The 21,637-nt window shown below is 38.4% G+C and overlaps 1 protein-coding gene across 2 annotated transcripts in view; it reads left to right on the top strand.

Moving 5' to 3' along the window:
• ST6GALNAC3 (ST6 N-acetylgalactosaminide alpha-2,6-sialyltransferase 3) overlaps positions 1-21,637 on the top strand; it is a 226,591-nt gene that overhangs the window by 134,881 nt on the left and 70,073 nt on the right. For both annotated transcript variants that reach the window (XR_008577999.1, XM_054833102.1), the window contains exon 3: positions 11,440-11,849. Coding sequence is in view for 1 of the 2 variants with exons in the window: in XM_054833102.1 (XP_054689077.1) it covers positions 11,440-11,849 (410 nt within the window). In the remaining variant the exon portion in view is untranslated. The remainder of the gene's footprint in view (positions 1-11,439; positions 11,850-21,637) is intronic.

Here is a 21,637-nt window from a genome sequence, read left to right as displayed (position 1 = left end):
GTTCTGGGAGGAGGAAAGGAGAGGCGCAGCCCATTTGCTGTAGAAGGCGGTTGTCAGTCTTCCATTATCTCTTGCCTTGCTAGGTCATCAGTTGACATGTATTTCAGCATATTCATAGTGCCAGCAAGCCAAAGCAGTCAGCAGGTGGATGCTATCAGAGGCACCAAGTTTCCCTCCTCATTGCTGTCCCAAAGAACCTGTTTTCTCAGAACCATGGTAGTCACTGCTGTATCAGTTGGAGTTACAGAGCAGCTGATGAGCTTCAATGTTGACCTTTAAGACTGCTTTTCAAGTTGTCAAACAATAAAGATCCTGCTGTCATTACAGTCCTTGGAAACATAAGGAATCACAAGCTTCATTAAAGTCAACAGGTTTTAAAAAACAAAACAAAACCCAAACCAAACAAAAAACCCCAAACAAAACCCACAAACCTACACAAACCCTGTGCTCTCACAGGCAGGGTTGAAATGTAGAATCTGGCTTAACCCATTTGATGCCAGCAAGAGCAGGAAGCTAATGTGCCCTCCTGGGTCTTCATCCCAGGAATAGACTCGGGGGGAAATAGTTTCAGTAGTCACTAGGTAAGTCCCTATAGCACAGAACATCTGTATGCATGCTTACATACGAAGAAGGAGGGCTGTCATCTGGCTTTTTGAGTGAACAGCTTACATCAAGAAAATACCCTGCATCCTTTTCACATGTTGAAGCAGAATCATAGCCAAGAGGCCTCTGCTGCTGCCCAGGCAGAGAGGCAGCACCATGATCTTTGTAATTGCATGGAACATTTTTTTTCTGAGCTATCTCACTTCACGGTCCCATGTCTAAATTTATTCTCCAGAGCAGAGTATGTCTTCTTGAGCACAGTCCTGCACAGATTCTCACCCCAAGCTGGACACATCACACGAGAAGATTCCTTGCCATTTCTCTTGCTGCTTAGCTGAGTCTGTTTACAGACAGAAAACTTTTCCATCTATGAACTGAGAATCCAAATTTCAGAAATTAAGTGAAGCCATGGCCTCAGTGATGTCAGTGAGAGTTTTGCTTTTGACTGTAATGGAGGCTATGAATATGCCATAGATTTTCCTAGAAAGTCAACTTATAGGTACATTATAGTGGCATTTTTCTCCTCAAGATGTGAAGGACTAAAAATTAATTTCTCTCTTAAAAATTTAAATTATAGGTAGAAAAGCTATATGATTATAACTACCCGTTATAGAGGTAGTATTCTTTATATCTTGCAACTATATCATTGTCAGGCCAGACTGTATAGTGGAGAAAAGATTGATAGGGTTTATTATTTTCATTTTTTAATAAGATTTTGTTTTGCAGTTGCTTCTAGCATGCTTCACCTCATAACTTACCACCTCATTTGTGTGCGTGTGTTACTTGGCACCTCCTCAGGCCTTGTTCTGAGCTCCGTAGTGATGATGCGGTGACCTGCACAAGGCTCTGTTGACTTCAGTAAGATTTGGCAGAGGCCACTCTGCTCAGAGACTTTTCTTTAGCAAAGGCTTTTAAGTGAGGGGGAAATTGGGCTGGTGTGGGATGTGGTAGTAGCAGAAGCTACACCATCAAGCTCCATGAAGAAGGAGAACCAATACAGAATGATCTGCGAGTTATTTACAAATCATTTAACCCAGTAGTTCCCACTTACAAAATTATTGCAGGTAATGTTAGTCCATGATACAAACTAGTGCCTGCAGTGAAATCTGCACTGATGAAAATTTAGTTAGTGGACATACGCACTGAGGCAACGATGTCAAAGCAATCAGAAGAGAGTATATGTAAAATGATTTTTTCATCTGAAACAGACCTTTAGCTTTAGAGTTTTTAAATATGCAGCTATGCTTCACCAGCTTCCACTAATGACTTAAAAGACCTTAAAATAAATCTTCCTAAATATTTAAGCAGAACTCTCCAATCCAGTTTAAATTTCTGTCCTAGTGCCCAGTACCATAGTGTTTGAAAGTTCAGACATCTGAAAAATGGTGATTTAACCTCGTATCTTTCTGCAACTGACGTTATTTAAATGTCTTAAAATAAAAGATATTTAAAACAATTTAATTTTTGGACGAGGACCTTGTAAGTGATGTTTTAACCTGAAATGACATTTTTACAGAAGATTTTAAACATTTGTAAAGCTGACAGTCATACAGTGGTACAGCAAATATTCCCAAAATACCAATGAGGGGAAAAGAAATGAATGTGGCCAGAAGCAAGTATATATTCTCTTTTAGATAAGGCATCCTGCAATTAAAAACACTGGACTTGGAAAGCTTCTTAAGGCTTATTTTGTCAAATGAAAAATGCTACTGGTGTTAATGCTATTGTAATAAAACTTATTGTTATTCCTGGCATGGATTTTTTTTTTTATTTCAGAAAAATGGATAATTAGCATTTTAGCTTATCACTTTCCTTCCATGCATACAAATAATTTGATAGAGAGACCACCAAGAGAGACAAAATTAAATAATAGGTCTAGACAGCATGGAACTGAAATAAATTAGAGGTTAGACTTCCAGCCTGTTAGGTGGATTTTCGGAGGGGGGGAGAGGGGAAAGAAGGGAATACGAGGTAGTTTTCCTGACAGTTTTTGCTGCTTTCCCCAATATAATTTCTCCATATCAGATCCCAAATAAATTGACCTGAAATAAGATGTGAACTTCATGTTAGAAGTCCCATAATTTATTTGTAAGTGTAATTTTTTTCAAATGTATTTAGATTAGAGGCCTAACAGGCATTCCTGCATCTGTGATTCAGCCAAGTAAGTTCCTAGATAATGGCCCATGATTAATGGTGAGTGCTGATAATAGGAGGTTATTAGAGAAAGCAGACTTGGAACATTATATACTTTACCGCCATCTGTGGGTATTTATAATAAATACAAATTAAAGTCAGCAGTTACAGAGTAACCAATGTTTTGCATATGTGACAGTTCCTTAGAAATAATCTTATAGTAGGCAACTTCATAGAGAATTCTCCTCATTAATTTTTTTTTGCACAGATTCTTATTATTATTTGTAAAGGAAAACCAGCTTTTGTGGAGAGAGTCCTTTTGGCCTTGGTTGCTTTGAAGGACATCATTCTACAGTCCACTCTGTAAGGAAGGATTTTATGTTATATGTTACCTGTGCTCTACTGCTATACATGGTATTGGATGAAAGAAATTGTTTTTGTCCTTGCGTACTGTGATTCATTCACTATTCAGTCCACGTGCTAACAGTATGTTCCCCCCTTTTATGTCTCCTTGAGTTGTAAGTGACATTTTACCTTGTGTTTTGTGTTGTTTGCCAAGCAAATATGCCTGTATAGAGAAGAAATAAATTTTATCTGCCTTATTGCTACATACAAAAACCAGAAAAGAAATGCAATATAAACAGAGAATTGCAGAAGATAAAGTAAACCTAAATATTATGATATCAATAACTTACTGGATCAAGCGATGATGTTTTTTGCTGGTAACATACTGTTGCATATACGGTTTTGCAATAACGTGACAAAAGGTGTGCCTTAGTTAAGATCGGCTGATTGTGTTGTGTTTAGACATGTCTATGAACTTTGACGCACAGTGTCTGGTTTAAATTGTGTTTCTCCAGTAACTTTTGTGCACAAAATTCAAGAGTCATCTCATGCTAACAAGGGCAAGTGAGCAATGTGGCGGATGTGAAGATAAATGACTTACTGGATTCAGCATTCAGCAAGCAGCATTTGGTTGGAAGAATTCCCGGCTTTTGAACTATTACAAAGCTACGATATTTCACAGGCTGTATGTTTGCAAATGAGTGATAGATGGAGTGTCACAAACATTCTGGTTATTTATGGTCATCAGCTAAACCACTGGGATGAAGTTAGGGGTACTCTAGAACTAATGTATTTTGTTTGGTTTTCCTTTTTGAGCAACTGGGAAAATATTTTTTTCATAGACTGTTTTTCAGAGTGAATGTTATTTCAGTGCCTACCTTGTGAATTTGTTGTATAGGGTATGCATGATGGAGTTCAGCTCCCTCCCATAACAATTAGGCATTCAATCCTCAACTATGTTTGACATGAATATTTCCACATATGTGCTTGGGCATATTTGTATTTTTATCTTGATATTTTATATGCCAAAGAAGATTTTGCTTTTCTTCCCCACTCCCCACCCCCCCAATTCAGAGGTGTTAATTAGGTGGATCTGGAACTGTAGACATCTGTATGTCTACAGATGTCAGGGTTTCTGGTCACCTACAAGCTGTAGTACTATGTGCTGGAGTGAATGTATCTGTTTCCATCCGTTTTCTGCTTGGGCAGTTGGAGTTCAAAGGATAAAAGCTATTCTCTCTGCCTAATGCTGAGTTATTTGATTGACGTGTCTGATAAAGCTTTCTTCGCAATGGTTAGTTTATACCTTAACAAATATCTTCAGGTGTTTTGGTTCTTCTCTTTTGCTAGATTTCATCCCCAAACATCATGGTTTATCTTACTGGCTATATATATATTTATATCAATATTTTACTTTTTCTCAAATTCTTTCCCCTTACATGTGTCTCTCTTAAACACTAAACTATATTCTACCTTTTCATAGCCTGCTTCAGTTCTTCTCTGAATTTTTTCCTGTCCTCTCTTCTCCTTTGATATCCAGCTTCCATTTATTTCCTTCCCCTTTTGTGACCTATTCATTCATGTTAATAGGGGCACGTCCCTTCTGCAATCATACATTGGGAGAGGAGAACTTATCAACCACCTGAGATGCAAACTAAAACGTGACTTCAACTGACCGACTGTGCACATGCAAGACAGGTCCTCACACATCCTTCAGGCAATGCCTTAGAGCAAAACTTTCTTCACCTGCCACTGCCTTGGTGCTCAAAGCCCTGCAGGGCTGTTGACCATCAGTCTTCCAGTGCTCTGCCTCTGCTGGCTCTTTCTGGTGTACCTGAAACACTGAATCTGGCAGCTTCCTTCCTTCGTTAAGCCTCTGTGTAGACACAGAACAACTTCTCCTGTTCTTTATTTACTCTCTACCACCTTTCTCTTTTTGAGTCTTTTTTTTTTACCAATAGAGCTATCAGGAATCTTTCAATAGTTTATTATTCCAGAAGAAAATACTAGTGTAGGCTTATTTAAAAGGTGTCAGTTTCAATGAAGTTTCAGCTGAAAATCAGGAAGAAAGGAAACAATGAAAGGGACTGCTCTGTTAATGTGAGCTACCATGCTTTAACCTTTTCATAATACAGACATATGTTTAATTGAAGGAGTATTTTAATTCCATTTTACAAAACTATTTAAATATTATTTTTTAAAAATTGAAAGTTAAAACATTTGCATCAAGCAGGACCTGGTTTGATCAAATTTTATTTTATGGGATTATCAAGAGGGGTATTATCTGTGACTTTTCAATTTTTGCTTTCTATTATAATAGAGGAAAATACATAAAAGACCTGTTTTTCTGTTTTCTTCTGTATAGGCTGTATACTTGACTCCATTGCTACTTAGAGTTTTCTCACATATATTTGAGGCATTTATTTTTCAGCTCTCAGTATCATGAGATGCATTTGATTCTTGCCTTTTTTCAAAGCTGCCTATATTGTTCCCAATAGCAGCAGCAAAGTCAACAACATTCTGGTGAGCATTTGCTCTGCTATATCTTGAAAGAGGTATGAGCTGGCATGGAGTAACTACAGCTGTCTTGAAAGTGAGAAAGATGACACTGCATCACTTTGCACTGTGGTTCATGTTCGGAAGGTTTGGCTTTGTGGTGTGGGTTGTTTTTTTTTTTTTTTTTTCTCCTTTCCATGAGAAAGCAAGCTAAAATGTTTCAAAAATACACTTGCCAAATAAAAGTTTAGATGGTGCTGGAGACTGGCATGCAAGTTTCAACCTCTGCCCAAAGTTCGAACTTTTTTCCCTTTCCTGTTTCTTTCCCACTGATACCAGGAATCCACAAGATACCTGTTCAAGCAAATGAGCTGCAAATCAAAGAACAGCAGTTCTGTAACAACTGGGTCAGCGTATATAGAAAGAGTTTCAGTGATGGTTATTTATTCAGTCTCTTACTGCAAGATTAGTCCCATTATGTGGCTCCTATGCATTCCCTACCAATTCATTCAATTTAAATAAAAACTTCCTGCTAGCAGTTATGTACATATCAGTGACAGTCATCTAAATAAAATATCCCAGGCACTTCAGTCTCAGGAACAGTCTTATGAAGAGGCAGATCATATTCTATTTATTTGGAAATGGGATGCATGTTGACATAGGGCTTATTTCAAAATAATGGCAAAATGTTAAAATCTTTATGAAATCTTAACATTAAATTTTATGAAGACAGAGATGTTTGCTGGGATGTGATGCCGGGGGCTAGGACCAAAATCAACTGCTGAAGATTAAAAAAACACAGCACTACCATAGGAGGGAAGGGGAAACAACCACAAACTCAGGGTAATCAGACCTGTGGTTTTTTAACATTTTTATTTTTATTGCTAGATGTTAGTTATATAATGTGATTTATATACAGTGCTTCTGAACGCTGTATTAAATTGATAGCTCTTGCTGGGTGAACACACAAGTACTATCTTTCTTTTCTTTAAATGTGCTGAATTTTGTTTTAGAGAAGCCTGTCAAGTCTTTCCTCCCAGTCAGAGGTCTGAAGAAAGTGAGTAAGTGTAGATAAAACCAGCTTGGTTAATCATCACTGAAACACAGGAAAAATTAAAATACATTTTTTGCTTGTGAAGTAGAGAAAAGCAATAAAAACAATGCCAGACGGTTAATGCCTCTCTTGTACCTTCATTTCAAAGACCTCAAAAGAACATCAAGAAGAATAAAGGCAAAATCTATTCCCTATTGGCATCATTATAAATGTTGTATCCTCTAAAACTCTAAAGACATCCAAGAAGACTAGAAGAATAAATGGCATTGAAATAAAGTAAGTCTCTCTGGAGCTTTTTTCAGTCGGCTTTGTTAGAATTCACTCAAATAGGATGATTATAAGAAAAGATCTCATTTGTTTCAACATTAAAGGAGCAAATTAATATGTGGCGAGCTGCTAATAATTGCCTCATTATGTAGTGAATGGGCATTGCGTCCAATTTACAAAATTACAATCATATTGTTAAAGTAACAATTGGGAAAGTTTAATCTGAATTTCCTAACTATCTGTGTGATTAGTTGTGGGATTCACAGAGTGAGGCAGAGTTGGTGGTTGGAGTGAGCTCTCCAGCGCACCACCAACCAGCCGATAGCGCTAAGAAGTCGCAAGAGAAGTTCAGCTTTTCATTAGTGTAAATTACATCTGCATAAGTCCTGAGCTGGATTTGGTCCAACTGAAGGTGAATCTCGCAGTCTCTGCTAAGACGGGAGCTTGGCGTGGGACTGGTCTGTCAAGACATTGCTTTGTTGGACTCCGCTGACTTGTGCTAAGTTTTGGCCAAGAGGCTGAGGCCTGGCCTGAGATTGTCTCTGCCTGGGACTTCAGCAGACCTACAGGTCCACATCTGGGAAACTTGGTGATCCAGGATCTCTGCTACTGGGAAACCCACCCATACAGACAGTTCTGTAGCTGGAATTTCAGTCTCTTGGTGGAGACATTTGAAATGATGAGGGAGTTGTTTCAAACTGGAAAGTAACCACTTTTCCAAATATCGAAATCCTCTGTGGAAGAGAATCATGTTTTGTGACCTACTTCTAGTTAGATTTGCTTGTGACCTTTTCTAATTCTGGCTGGTTTTGTTATTTAATGATTTGACCTTTGATTCTGTGAAGCCACTTCAGTGCTAAATGCAAAGATTTAATAACTAGAACTGTTTGATAAGTGACCTTTATTACACAGCTATTTCTCTTTGCTAGAGAAACGGCACTGTTTTGCAAGTTCTAATTCACAGTTTTAATTATCTTTTCTATTGTCTGTAAGCTTGCACAGGAAATGGAAAGGTCAGACATTTCATTTTCTTTACTGATTAAAATATAAGTGCTCCTCAACAGTTACAATGTATCATTCGGGGAAACGATGGGACAATTTGTCAGAATCATGCCCAGCTGCTCTGCTGAGGACTTCTACGTCCTTCTGGTCGGTGACAAAATGAATAATTTTCTAGAAGCAATAACAGCTGAGCTCCCATGGTGTGTAGAGGTGAAATATGTGTCTAAATACATGAAAAGAGAAGAAAAGATAAATGATTCTCTATGGTTTTTTTTTCTTTAGCTAGTTTATTTACAATGCAAGTGAATTAAGATCTTGTGAAAGGTACAGGTAAACCCTTAATTAACGTTCTCGGTCCAGAGAGAATAAACAGTAACAGCATAGGTTTCTATATGGTCCTGCCGATCTGTATCAACCCCACTGCTGCTGGACCCTCTCTGCAGATGAGAGGGCAGCCCAGACTGCCTGCCAGAACCATTTTTTGTTTCTCTGATAAGGCTGCTGATGAGTTAGTGCTTAATTGCTGTCTTGGTGTTTGTGATGTGGACATCTGTAAATAGTCGCTGTTACTTGCAAAACAGATCACCAAGGCAGCACATTCTCTCTAATTCTCCAGTTTTCCTCCCTCTGTATTCTGGTTTCTGTGTATGATAACTATCTCTCTGCTTCTGTCTGTCCTTAATACAAACAATACAGCAAGTTAAATGGAAAAGCGATAATTTCTCATACAGGTTAGGGCTATCACAGGCAACCTTGCAGCCAAAAATCTGCATATGGGAAAAGGGAGTGAAGAATGTAGGACCTCAGAGTATGGGGTGATGGGGGACAACAGCAGATCACTCCAACTCTTCAAGGGTCAAAGGGAGCTGTCAGCTGTGTCCTAGTTCAGTAGCAGAAGCAGCAGCCACAACTACCCAGATGCTTTCTAATTCCAGCCCCTCTGGGCACCCGCATCCCTGTGCCTGAATAGCTCCTGTGGGAGCCACCTGGCAGAGGAGCTACATCTGAGCAGCTTTTGAGTCTTAAAGTGATGGGACAGCCATACCTGAGCTAGGCTGTAATAACAAATAGGAATGCCATGTTAAAGAAGGAAAACGACAAAGCTGTTGTATGTGGATTACTGAAACTGCCCCTTTTGTCTGTGACAATTACAAACCAACACCGCAAGCTGCTGGCCTGTCTCCATTTGGAGGTTCAATGAATGAATATTGATGTGTGTTTTATCATACGTTGTGGAAGATATGATGCAAAAAGACTTAAGTCAGTAGATGATGCTGGAGTCAGTGGAATGTCTGTCGTGGGTGTCCATCAGTCTCCTAACTCTCTCTGGGATCTCTGTTGGGAAATATGCATATTATGCATATTTGTGAAATTTCTCTACATTGTAAAAATATTTGTTCTGAGATAGGGCTGGGAGGGGTTAAGCCTCTGCCTCTATTGAAGAAGAGCGGATTATATGTTGACCTAGTGCAAGCATTCAATATTATGAAAGCGCTTTATAAATTGGAACAAGATAAATGAATCACAACAAAAGAGCCAGAAAACCGGGGGACACAATTGCAGGAGTGAGTGTACTCAGTTTATTCGAGCAGAACAGTTACACTCAGTGAATAGAAAATGCGCAATGCATTTCTAACTAAGGTCAGAAAATCAAACAATTCCAAATTTAAGAGAGCAGCTCCATTTTAATGGAGAAGGAAGAATATTGTAAAAAAAAGCCCAGCGCTAAGGTGGAGACAAATTTAAATGGGACCAGATTCTTGACCAAATTGGCTTTTCCTATCTAGCAGTTTCATATTCAGCATTTGTTAGTTTGAAAGTTCACCCTGAAAGCTATAAATTAATCTATTGGGACTTTAACAATTCACTTCATGTTAGGATGTGAGTTATGCTTATGGATTTGTTTAGGTCACCCAGCCATGTCCTCATAATGTATCTTAGAGAGGATTTCTGTAACTAAGCGGTAAACAGAAAGACTGTTGTGTTCAGCTGCATCTCCTGGGATTTCATCCCTGCTGTCAGAGAGCTATACAGGACAGCTCTCTAAAACTGCAACAGCTATAAAAAAATACGTGGTGTTCTGTAAAGGAAACATTGCCAATGCTTTTGCATGCAGTCAGGGATCTTTAACTCCTGATGAAATGAGGAGTCATGAACCACTCACACAGAGAAATCACACCAATCACAATAGAGAAACCAAACCTTTGCAACTGCAAGATTTATTGCAGAAAGTCTTAGTTCAGTACAATATTTGTCACCCAAAGATGAGATATTTTAGCTGTTATAATTTGGCTCTTTTCAAATGTTTATCTTTTGTCTTTGTATTACGCACCACTGTCAAAGAAATTCGATGTTTTGTCAGCCACCATGTCCTAAGGTTATAGTGGTCAAATGTAGCCAGGATATTCATCCATAGCAGCTAAATGAGGTGTGATTTTGAAGGGAAATAACCACAAGTCTGATCAGAAAAGCACCTAGCATTCTGTCAGACTAAATGTCTGAAGAACGTGAGCGGAATTATTCCTAACAAACGTTAAACTGAAGTTACTGGCTCCCGGTTGGGAGCATGACAGAAGATCAAGTCTGTGACCATGCAAAAAATTGTAGATTATCTCTGGCCTGGACTGTCTTCTGCGGGGTTTTTTGATGATCTGAATTTCATTTGATTTAGATTTCCAACTTAAATCCAGCTTAAATACAGGGTGTGTCCTTTTACTCTGTTGGTACAAAAGAACCATAAGGCATTTACTATTTCTGCTGTGACAAATGGAACATCAGATGGGTCCCTATATCTCTGTTAGACAGATAACTGTTCCTGTTTTCAATTCATACTGGAGAAATAGTACTTAGAATGCGCTCAGGAAATACTGTCTTTGACTTCAGTTTGGCCAGGATTAAGTTCCTAGTTCACATGTCACCAGTCCCTCTGCCTCTCGTTTTTCATGGGTCATAACTGTTCTCTGGAGAGAACACCATATTCCTTTGTCTACATCTCCTTTCCAACTGCAGGATTTTCATGCTACTGGATTGCTTTATAGAGTTGCATCTCTTGTTTGACTTCTGTCACAAATTTGGGAACAATTCATTCAGACACATAAACACAGTCAGTATATAGTTAAAGTTCCCGCATTACGTTTTCTTTACTTTTTTCCTGTTGCTGACAACACCTTGTTAAAAGAGAAAAAGACATTGATCCTAAATATTGTTTGCTGCTGCTTCTTTCTTTCATTGTTTTCTAGTGGAAAGAGTAATGTTTAGAGGAAAAAAAGAAATTATTACTTTTCTAGTTGACTTTGCAAGGTGGAGAACAAAGGAAAAGATTGGAACTACCACTTATTTCACTAAAAAGGATTGCATTCAGAGCTTTGTAGTGGTAGGGTTTTCTACCAGCTCTACCACATGGGGATTGTTATTTTTTAAAAAAGAGAAGCATTGCTATCAATTTGTTGGACTGTGCCTGTCTTTCTTTTAACTGAGTTCTCAGTCTTCATGTTTTACAGAGAAAGACTTGCCATATATTTTTGTTTTCTTTTTTCCAGCCTCTACAACTTGACTGTGACCTCTGTGCCATTGTTTCAAACTCGGGACAGATGGCTGGCCAGAAGGTGGGAGCTGAGATAGACAAGTCCTCCTGCATATGGAGGATGAACAATGCTCCCACAAAGGGCTACGAGGAGGATGTTGGGAAGAGGACAACCGTAAGAGTGGTCTCTCACACGAGCGTGCCTCTCCTACTCAAGAATCCCGAGTACTTTTTCAAAGAAACCAACAACACTGTTTACGTGATCTGGGGACCTTTTAGAAACATGAGAAAGGATGGAAATGGCATTGTGTACAACATGCTGAAGAAAACTGTTGACAGCTACCCAACTGCCAAAATCTATGTGACAACAGAAAAGCGCATGAGTTACTGTGATGCGGTATTTAAGAAGGAGACAGGAAAAGACCGGTAAGTCCTACTTGTGAAGAACAATTATAATGTTTGACAAAAGATACATGAGAGAAGCCCATGCTGGATGCCAGCTACTAAATGAGTCCCCAGGTATGTTTTTAATGGATTGTTATATGGTTTTGACTGTTATAAGCACTTGATGAGGCAGCAGCTAGGCCCCGTTTACCCCACCTACGCTACCTTCTGTTCTTTCCATTTCTGTTGGCTTGAGTCCCAAAAATATTGGATGTCTTCCTGAAACGTTTTCAAAACTGTGTGTTGTTTTCAGCTCAATTTACTATTGATTAAATTGACGTTTTATTTGAAGAGGATAATCCTACACAAATATTTCCAAATGCACAACCTCAGGATAACTCTGGATATTGTATTTTATTCTCTGTTGAGATTCTCTGTATCTTTTCTTCAAACACAAACCTCAGGGTTACACATTACTTCTATTTCTTGGTGAAAATGGATTATCAATGATACTGTAATAGATTTAGTTTTTTACCAGAATTATGCTGAAATTCTGTTTTCCATGCCTGAGAATGTGTGTTTATGCTGCTCAAGTGGGGGCTGTAAGGAGATGAAAATGTCAGGGCCACTGTTTTGGCTAGCATGTTCAGAGCAGAAATTGGATTTGTGAAATTAAGACCACAAATTGCAGGATTTTGTAATGGAGCTGCAAAAATTCTGATCGTCTGTGTTTTGGCATGGAAGAGCACCTGTCACGTATACTTAATGGAGCTAACTAGGAAGGAGTTTCTAGATCACTGCTGTGCATCCTGAATTTGAAGTTGTGAAGCTATTCTGACCAAATTAAAAATACAGATATTCACAGTTTAACTTAGTCTGAACTTTTGACTTAGCTTTTGAAGTAGAAGAGCTTGTTCTCTCAAACTTCCTTGATTCACTTTGTTATTAAATTATCAAAACTTAGAGTTGATTTTTCCTTTTTTTTTTTTTTTTTTAAACTATTGAAACATAGGGAAGAAGTTGCCCCTCAGCTTGTTCACCATGTGCACGTGTTGCTGCTGCAATTCTGGAGTTGGAAGGAGCTTCTATATGTCATAAAGGTGTCAAGGTTATCATGGCTTCTTTAGTTTATCTGAACAAGGTGATGAACAGTGTCTAATAGAGAAAATACACAAGACCTGTGTGTTCATCCCTCTAATAATCTAAGTCATCTGGTTTACCTATTAATTGAGCTAAATATGATCATGGATACATTATTACATTGCTAAACATGAAATTGTTTATGACTCTTCCATATTAACAATCAGTCAGGTCACAGTGACTTGACTTTATCAAAATCCTTACTGTGAGATCAGACCTTAGTATATCCTATCAAAAAATCTCATCATCCAGTGTCAAAGTGTCCTCATGTCCAGCCTACTCCATTCTTCTTCAACAAATTAACACATCTCAAGGTTTTATTATTACACAATTAACACAATACAAATGCTTCTTTCCATGGTAAGGCAGATTGAACTTCTGTTCTCCCAGTGCTTATCAACAAAGTTCTTTAGCAGCCTAATGTCCAAGTGGCCAAATTTCTTTCTCCTTAATCCATTACAACAACTGAAAGTTTCACATTGTGAACAGAGGCAAATTGTAAAGACCCTGCCTCATGACCCACATCACATTGCGTTTGCACGTGCCTCCCTTTTACACTGTGAAAAAAACTCTACCACTTCTCACAGTGGCAATTGGACAACATCCTTGTTTATACTGCAACTTTCATTTTTAGTCCTACTTTTCACATCAAACACTAAGTGGTGTTTTTAACATCAATTTATTGCACTTGTCGGCCAGAAACAAGGGAAACAATGGACGTGTCACCAGCCAACACCTTCTGTATCACAAGAAAACATCCTGCAGTTCCCTACTAATCAGGGGACCTCAGCTTGGAAACTGTTTCATTTTCTGTAACATCTTCAATTCACAGGACCTGTCTGCTGTTTCTAGGGAGGGTCATGAGGCTGTTAGAGACATGTGACATTTGTGGAAGCAGTAAAGGGAGAGCACAAGAGATTTGTGGGTGATGAAAATAGTTTTGCACATTGTGCCAGACTATTATGATGCTGAGACAGACTCAGGTTCTCAGCCAAATATTCCTTCAGTTCCTCAGAGAAACATCAACTCTTGCTTGCAATATTAGATTGAACAGAGGTCTGTTTCAACATGTTCCCAGCAAAAATTCTGGAAGGAAACCAAGTTCAACTCATATTTTAAAATGTACTGAGTGGATTGTAACCACATCTATTTTAGTTTAATCCTAAAATACTATCCTTATGTACAGTGTATGTTACTAATGCATAGTAAGATTGCAACAGATTTCTAGTCTGTCAAGCCTTTAATGAGCTTTCTATTTCTACTCTTTGATGTACCATCTTTTTAGGTAATTAGTGGGACTTTTCAGTAGTTTAATCCTAGTGGTGCTTCAGTTTTAAAGGATGTTATGAGAAGCAGCTAACAGGTATGTGCTGCAGTCGGTTCTGTACCACAGAAAAGCTCTGGTCCTGCACCACTGATGTGGGAGCTTCATCGCTGACTTCACTGAGTGTGGGTTCAAAACCCACAGCTTTGGTATTGACAAATGGTTTATTATTGGTTCATGGAAGAAACAAGAATTGCCTTTAAATAATGTCCAACAAACAAGCTTGTTTATTTCACAATGAAGCATTTTTTAATTCTACAGCAGTACAAAATACCCTCTGCTATGGGCTATACACACTGGAGAATTAACTTCACATGCAGTGTTATGAATCTGGGGGACATATGTTCTTTCTGAGAGTCTTCATTAGTGAAGCATTTGAGTTCAAGGTGGTGAATGCTCATCCACTTTGAATAAGTGTTGTACATAAATAATATTAATTACCACACATTCACAATTTTTCATTAATGCATTTTACTTGGTACTTCCCTAGAGGGAACATAAAGCTGGCAGCTTCTTCCAGTACTTCACTAATGTTTTGGTATATTATATGTATAGAGTCAAGTGAAAGGATTTAAAGAAACATTAGGTAATTACTAAATATGACATCTTTGTAGGTACCTCAATCCAGGTAAGTGGTTCTAAAACCATCTGTATCTTTGCCATGCATTAGAAATATAATGCAACATGATATAACAACATTTAATTGGTAATAACAGAGAAAACTGTAGTCTTCATTAAAGCAGCAGAGCTAATTCTGGTCTGATAAAGTGCACTGAACAGCCCTAAATAGGTTTTAATTAGCTGGCACCAAAGCTGCACCACCCTTAGGGAGGGTAAAATTAATGAAAACTAGCAGCGAATAGATCAATGCTACTGGATGTTATTGCCTTAGGTGAAGGTGATGAGGAAAAAAGGAGTGTCTTTTAAGGATCATTTAGAACACAGTCTGCATTAAAAGTCACTTTCAAAAAGCAACGATAAAATATATCTGTGCTAATATCAGTGAAACGGTCTAATGCCATCCAGACTGCAGACTCCATTTGTGTTTATACTACAAACATCTCAGCCTAACCACTCAGCACAGTTCATCTGAGTAGTGCCTCTGATGGCACAGTGCCACGTCCCCTCTCGAGGTGGACGATGTGATCAGACTGCTCCGGCCCCACTGCATGTGGAGGACGTTGAGCCCCAGCAAACAGCCAGTAATGCATGTGCTGATACCGTCCAAAGCACAGCTTAACTTGGTGTTTCTAGTTACACTTCTTATAAATAACTACCAAAAAGAGCCTGCTGAGCTTTGCTGAAGAGATGTATTCTGAGCTCCTAAAATTCCTCTTAAGAAACATGAGATATTGTTCTGAAACCCAGCCAGTTTGGTAGACAATTGACTTTCCACACACTCCATCTTAACTCTGACAACACCCATCCCATACTCAAACATTTCAGTTCAATTCAACAACATTTTATTGAGATTATTAGCTATACAAGCATGTCTACAGGAGACAGGTTCACTGAGCCATGTTTGCAGTCAGATGGCTATTTCTGAAGGATCTTTGTTAATATCTTGGACAATTCCAAAGAAACTAAATTGCTTTTGTGCTTCTCTTCCAGAAGTTCTTAGTTTCCTCTGTTCATGCCAGATGGTGCTATGTGTTAGGTTGTGAGAAAGCTGTTTTATCATTCAAGGGAGAAAGATGGATCATTCTGATCACTGACTTCTGCAACAAGATTCAAAATTTGGGGGCGTGCTCAACCTGCTATTGTACTCAGTTCTGCTCACTAATTATTTATTACTTTGGCGATATACAAAATCTATATTATATCTCTGTCATTTAGAGCTAACAAATTATATTCATCTAAAGTTCGGATTGACACTGTTAGACAACTGCAGTCATCACAGCTTCACCTCAGCTAATATGTGGTTTTTGATGTGTCTGACTAATCTACATGAAGCTGTAGTCTAGTAAAAATGTCATTGCAGCGAATAAATGAAATTACATTCTTTGAGGTTCAGGTAGCTGCAACTTCTAGCTTTTGGCGATATTCTCTATGACTTGAGATAGTAGAGCTGTCAGTGGCCAGAATGCCAGAGTTTTATGCCATATTTCTGTTTGTTGGCTTGAATGAAATATTATAGTAATACTATTTCCACTTATGCAATTACTTACATATACATATTAGTTTCCCTATCAAGACCATTCAGAGAAAATATAAAATCTTAGCTAGTGTTAGGTAATATTTGCAGAAAGCAGTTTTTCATTTGGGAAGTTGTGGACATTGACACTGAATCTGGCTCAGAGAGTTAGATTTTGGGACTTGGGAAGTACTTCCCATCTGTGTTTTGTATTAACATGCTTTTTCTAAAAGAAATTAATTCTGGAAGATGAGTAAAAGTTCACTTCATTTTGAAAGGAAAATGAGCAGAGTTAGGGAACATCAGCATCTTTAAATTACAGAACTCTTGGAAGACAATGATGGAAAAACTGATTCAGACTAACAGAGGAAATGTGCAATGCTTGTTGAAACATTTTTAAGGACAAAAATCAATTGTAGTTTACATTTTGATATAGTCTTTATCATGATGATACCATGATGATGTTGCTGCACTGATAAAGTCAGCAAAAAGTTCTCAACTGCCTGTGAGTATCACAGCAAACCCCCAAATACGTGTTTGATATAGTGACTTTTTTCAAGGGCTTGATTGCGGATCTTTCTTGAACCATTGTTTGGCGCTCCATTTTTTCTTTTTGTAAAGTAATTCCTTCAAAAAATGCTAATGAACTTGTCCATTTTAATTCAAAGAGGTTTTAAATAGTTTCATTGTCAGTGGAGACTGCTTTATTACCTGAAAAAACAAGGGTCTAAAGCATGAAACCTTAATGAAATGAATAGATTTTTCATTATAAAACACTTAAAACCTCAACATCTATTGCTATTTGTGGTCAATCACTGGACAGCTAACAACTGTTTTGGGGTTTATATTCACTCTTCCATTTCCTGGTAAAACACCAGTTGTTCCTGAGTGTCCTAGATTTATTCCCTGCAGCCCATTAGTAACTGCATTTATATTTCTTTATGAAGATTTTCCTAATTAAGATGAACATTTTTCTCTATTAGGCAGATGGAACTCAATAGAAGTAGTCCGTTTTTTATTAACATGCCAGTAAATGCTGTAGAAAGCACCGGCACTTTTGTTAAGAAACACAGCTCCTACTACATTACACTAATTACACAGTAAAGCAAAACTTTATTAAAAAATATCAATACTAGCTAATATTTTGTGATAAAACTGTAGCTGTGTATAGACTGGTGTGGGCTCAGAGACCTATTGATTCTGTGGTGGTTGCTGACTTCAGCCATGGAGTTATTTCTTTTTCCCTAATAATTTAAGTCAAGAAATATATAATCAGGATGTACTTTATCTTTGTGTGTTTTCACATCTTCTTTGAATTAATCCAACATCTATTGCTTTTAATTTATCACATCTTCTTTAAGTGCCACTGAATCTGTTTTCTGCTCCTGACAAGCTGGATGTTAAATCTTTATAGTGTTTGGTATTCTCCTAATTACATGCACACCTTTTCCATCCTGTCCTTTAAATATTCTGCAGCTTTTATGGTCAAGAGAGTATTGCTGATATTTCTCATGAGCAACACTGGGATTGTGCACGTAGATGAGATTCTGCCTCAACTTTTCCCATGAACATACACCTTTTCAAAGGATTAGGGAAGTCAGCGATTCATGTGCTAGCAATCCTGGTTGCACTGTGGATCACAATGCTTCCAATTTTGCTGCTGGCGGTGGAGGTATTTTATGGTTGCAAAGGCAGAAGACTTGGAGGGAAAAATTAGCAGAGGCATAGATTTTGAGTGAAGCCTTTGATTTTCATAGAAGCTTCACTGGATCATCTTCCATAGTGCAATGTTTTTGATTTTTCAGATCACAATGTTTAAAGTAGACCTTGATTTTCCTAAAGGAGCTTAAAATTTTAAAGGAACAGAATTAATTTTTTAAAAATCAAGAAATTAATCTATTTTTTAACTCAACCTTGCTGCCAGCTGCAGTAGTTGTCTTTAAAAACACAGAGTGATTACCAATGAAATCTATGCTTATCACCAGTTGTCACACAGCAATATTTTTCTAAGATATATTAAATAGATTAGAAAATAAATGCAATGTGGCTATTACTTTAGTGTGTGATACCTGTTGGTTACTGATAACTGTGGGTTTTCTAATGGAAGCTCTCTAAAGTGCACTGAGCTGTATTTACAGTGTTTAGCAAAAGACAACATACTGCAGTCAAACTGCAGGAGATGCACTGGGAGGTTTTGCATTATAGAGTTCCTGCTCAAGTGAGGATAGCAACTTTAGGATGTGGGGAATAAAACACTACAGTGATTTGTTGCTTCAGACAGAGAAGAGTTTCTGTGCATCTGTCCACCCACTAGATAGTAAAACTTACTAGAAAAGACTTTTATAAGAAAAGGTGTATGAGAACTAATTTCAAATATCTCACTGAATGATGTCTAGAAAAGATTATCTTCTCAAAGCTTTGAACAAGTAGACCACATAGCAACAGAAAAACTGTTTAAAAGTAGAAGCAGTTTAGCCTGAACTGCTCTTGGAATATTTTACCTTAAAATGTAGAAAGATTAGTAAACAAATACTGCACTAAAAATTTAATTGGTGAGAAATCAACCCTGTGTGAGACCTCACACACATAGGTGGGAGGAAAACTGGGGGAAAATGGTGAAATTTTGTGTCTCATTAAATTAATTTAGAACTCAGTGTTAACTAGGTGCTTGCTTATGCACATCTTCAATGTGTATTTTTACCCAGATAAAAAAACAGATGTCCTACACTGTTTTATTCATATGTCTGTTATCATGTATCTCATATAAAGAATTCAGACTGCAATTTCAGAACAGTGAAACTGTACAGATATATATGCGCGCAACATGGATTTATAGCACACGTCTTTGAAGGTAACTCAGGATTCACAGCCATGCTTCTCAGAGAACTTGATGTGCTATTGGGATATGCTACAACCTGCGTTTAGAAAACAATCACTGACTGCATTCTATAAAGCTCCTGTGATACTCAAATTCTCTGAGCTTTTAACAGTGAGGCAGCTATGCATTTAAAGAGTAACATGCACAAGAGCAGCATATACAATTTTTCTCAGGTATTCGTATCTTCAGCAGGTTTTGGAAGCTATAACAGTTTGGAAAAACATCGCTACAACTGTGGGGATTTATTATGCATCTTGAGGAGTGTCTTCAAATAGTTTGTCTGTTGCCTTGGATATTGATCAGCATCTAGCTTAGTTTGGGTGTGAAGGGAAATACTTTTTGATGCAGATGTTCAAAGATGGAGCCATTCTATTTTCTAGGTTTTATAAGCAATTCTCGTTTATAGTAGCATTCAGTACAGTTGGAACTGCATACCAGAGACATCACTCATCTCAGAACCTGAACAACCCTATCCAGTACATTAGTATTCAGTAAACATGCAACTGCAATAAAATAAAAGGTTCCTAAATGCCCATATTTGTTCTTTGCAAGTTTGCTGTTACTGTCCCATCCTGATCTTTGGAGACTTCTTTTTCTTCATTTTTATTTTTAAAAGTCAGTCATCCCAGCAAGCGTATCCTCTCTGCTATAGTCATACTGGTTACAGAAAGGAGGCATGAACTTTCTGTCTAACAACATTCTCTACATGACTCATTAAAACTTTCAAAGCACAGGATTTGCTGCAAAACTTTAAAAATTGCTGCAGATGATGTCACTAGTGTAGAATAAGACACAAAGGAAAGAAAGCGATAGCAGATGAAATCCTAAGAAACAAACAGCATGCTTTTATCTTAACAATAAAAACAAAGATAAATGTCAGAAATATGTGCTCTGTGTTCAGTTTGCTCTCCATATGTTGATTTCTCATGAGCAACATGAAACTCATTGTTTCAGAGTTTTCCTTGAAGTACATTCATTAGAGATGCTAGTGCTCCTGTCTCCAAAGAGCATCCCAAACATTTTCCATGAGAGCATTTCCAAAAATATTGCACATATCACTTAAGCCTCAAAATGCCTTTGTGAGGCAAGGAGTATTTATCCCATTTTTACAACTTGACTTCCCTGAGAAAAGGACACTGGGGGAAAGTAGGAGCTATTGCTGTGCAGAAATTCATGCCCATAGGGCTTTTTGAATGTTGTATGCTTACTATGAAGGCATTTCAATCTCTTATGGTGCTAATTTTGGGTTGGAATGGTCTGAAACTGCAAAATAGAACCAATTTCTGCTGCTCTATAACTTGTTTTCAGCCAAACATGGTAATCATAGAATCATAGAACACCAGGTTGGAAGGGACCTCAAGGATCATCCGGTTCAACCTTACTTGGCAAAAGCTCTGTCTAGACAAGATGGCCCAGCACCCCATCCATCCAAATCTGAAGTGTGTCCAATGTTGGGGAATCCACCACTTCCCTAAGGAGATTATTCCAATGGCTGGTTGTTCCCATTGTGAAAAATTGTCCTCTAGAGTCCAATCGGAATCTCCCCAGGGGTAACTTGCACTCGTTACCCCTCGTCTTTTCCATGTGACTCCTTGTAAAAAGGGAGTCTCCATCTTCTTTGTAGCCACCCTTTAAGTACCGGAACATGGTGATAAGGTCTCCCCTAAGCCTTCTTTTCTTAAGGCTGAACAAACCCAGTTCTCTCAGCCTTTCCTCATATGGCAGGCTTCCCAGTCCTTGGATCATCCTGGTGGCCCTTCTCTGGACCCTCTCCAGCCTGTCCATGTCTCTTTTTATAGTGGGGACCAGAACTGAGCACAGTATTCCAGGTGTGGCCTGACAAGCACTGAGTCAATAATGACTTCTTTATCTCTGCTGGTGATGCCCTTGTTGACACAACCTAGCATCTTGTTGGCTTGCTTTGCTGCAGCAGCACACTGTTCACTCATACTGAGCTTGTTGTCCACCAGGACCTCCAGGTCCCTCTCCACAGAGCTGCTCCCCAGCCAAGCAGATCCCAGTCTGTGCTGCACTCCTGGATTATGTTTTCCCAGGTGCAAGCCCTTACATTTGTCCTTTTTGAACTTCGTACAGTTCTTGTTAGCCCACTCTTCCAGCCTATCCAGGTCTTCCAGCAGGGCGGCTCTCCCTTCCAAAGTGTCTACTTTCCCACTCAGTTTGGCATCATCTGCAAACTTAATCAGGGTGCACTTGATCCCATTGATCCCTGGGGGACCCCACTTGTGACAGGTTGCCAGTTTGAAAAGGAGCTGTTGACCACCACCTTCTAGGTGCAGACTGTCAGCCAGTTCTCACCCAGTGCATGGACCACTCATCTAGGCTGTAACACATCA

The sequence above is a fragment of the Grus americana genome, chromosome 8 (assembly GCF_028858705.1).
Source record: "Grus americana isolate bGruAme1 chromosome 8, bGruAme1.mat, whole genome shotgun sequence".
Lineage (NCBI taxonomy): Eukaryota > Metazoa > Chordata > Aves > Gruiformes > Gruidae > Grus > Grus americana.
This window is presented reverse-complemented; position numbering and strand designations above follow the sequence as displayed.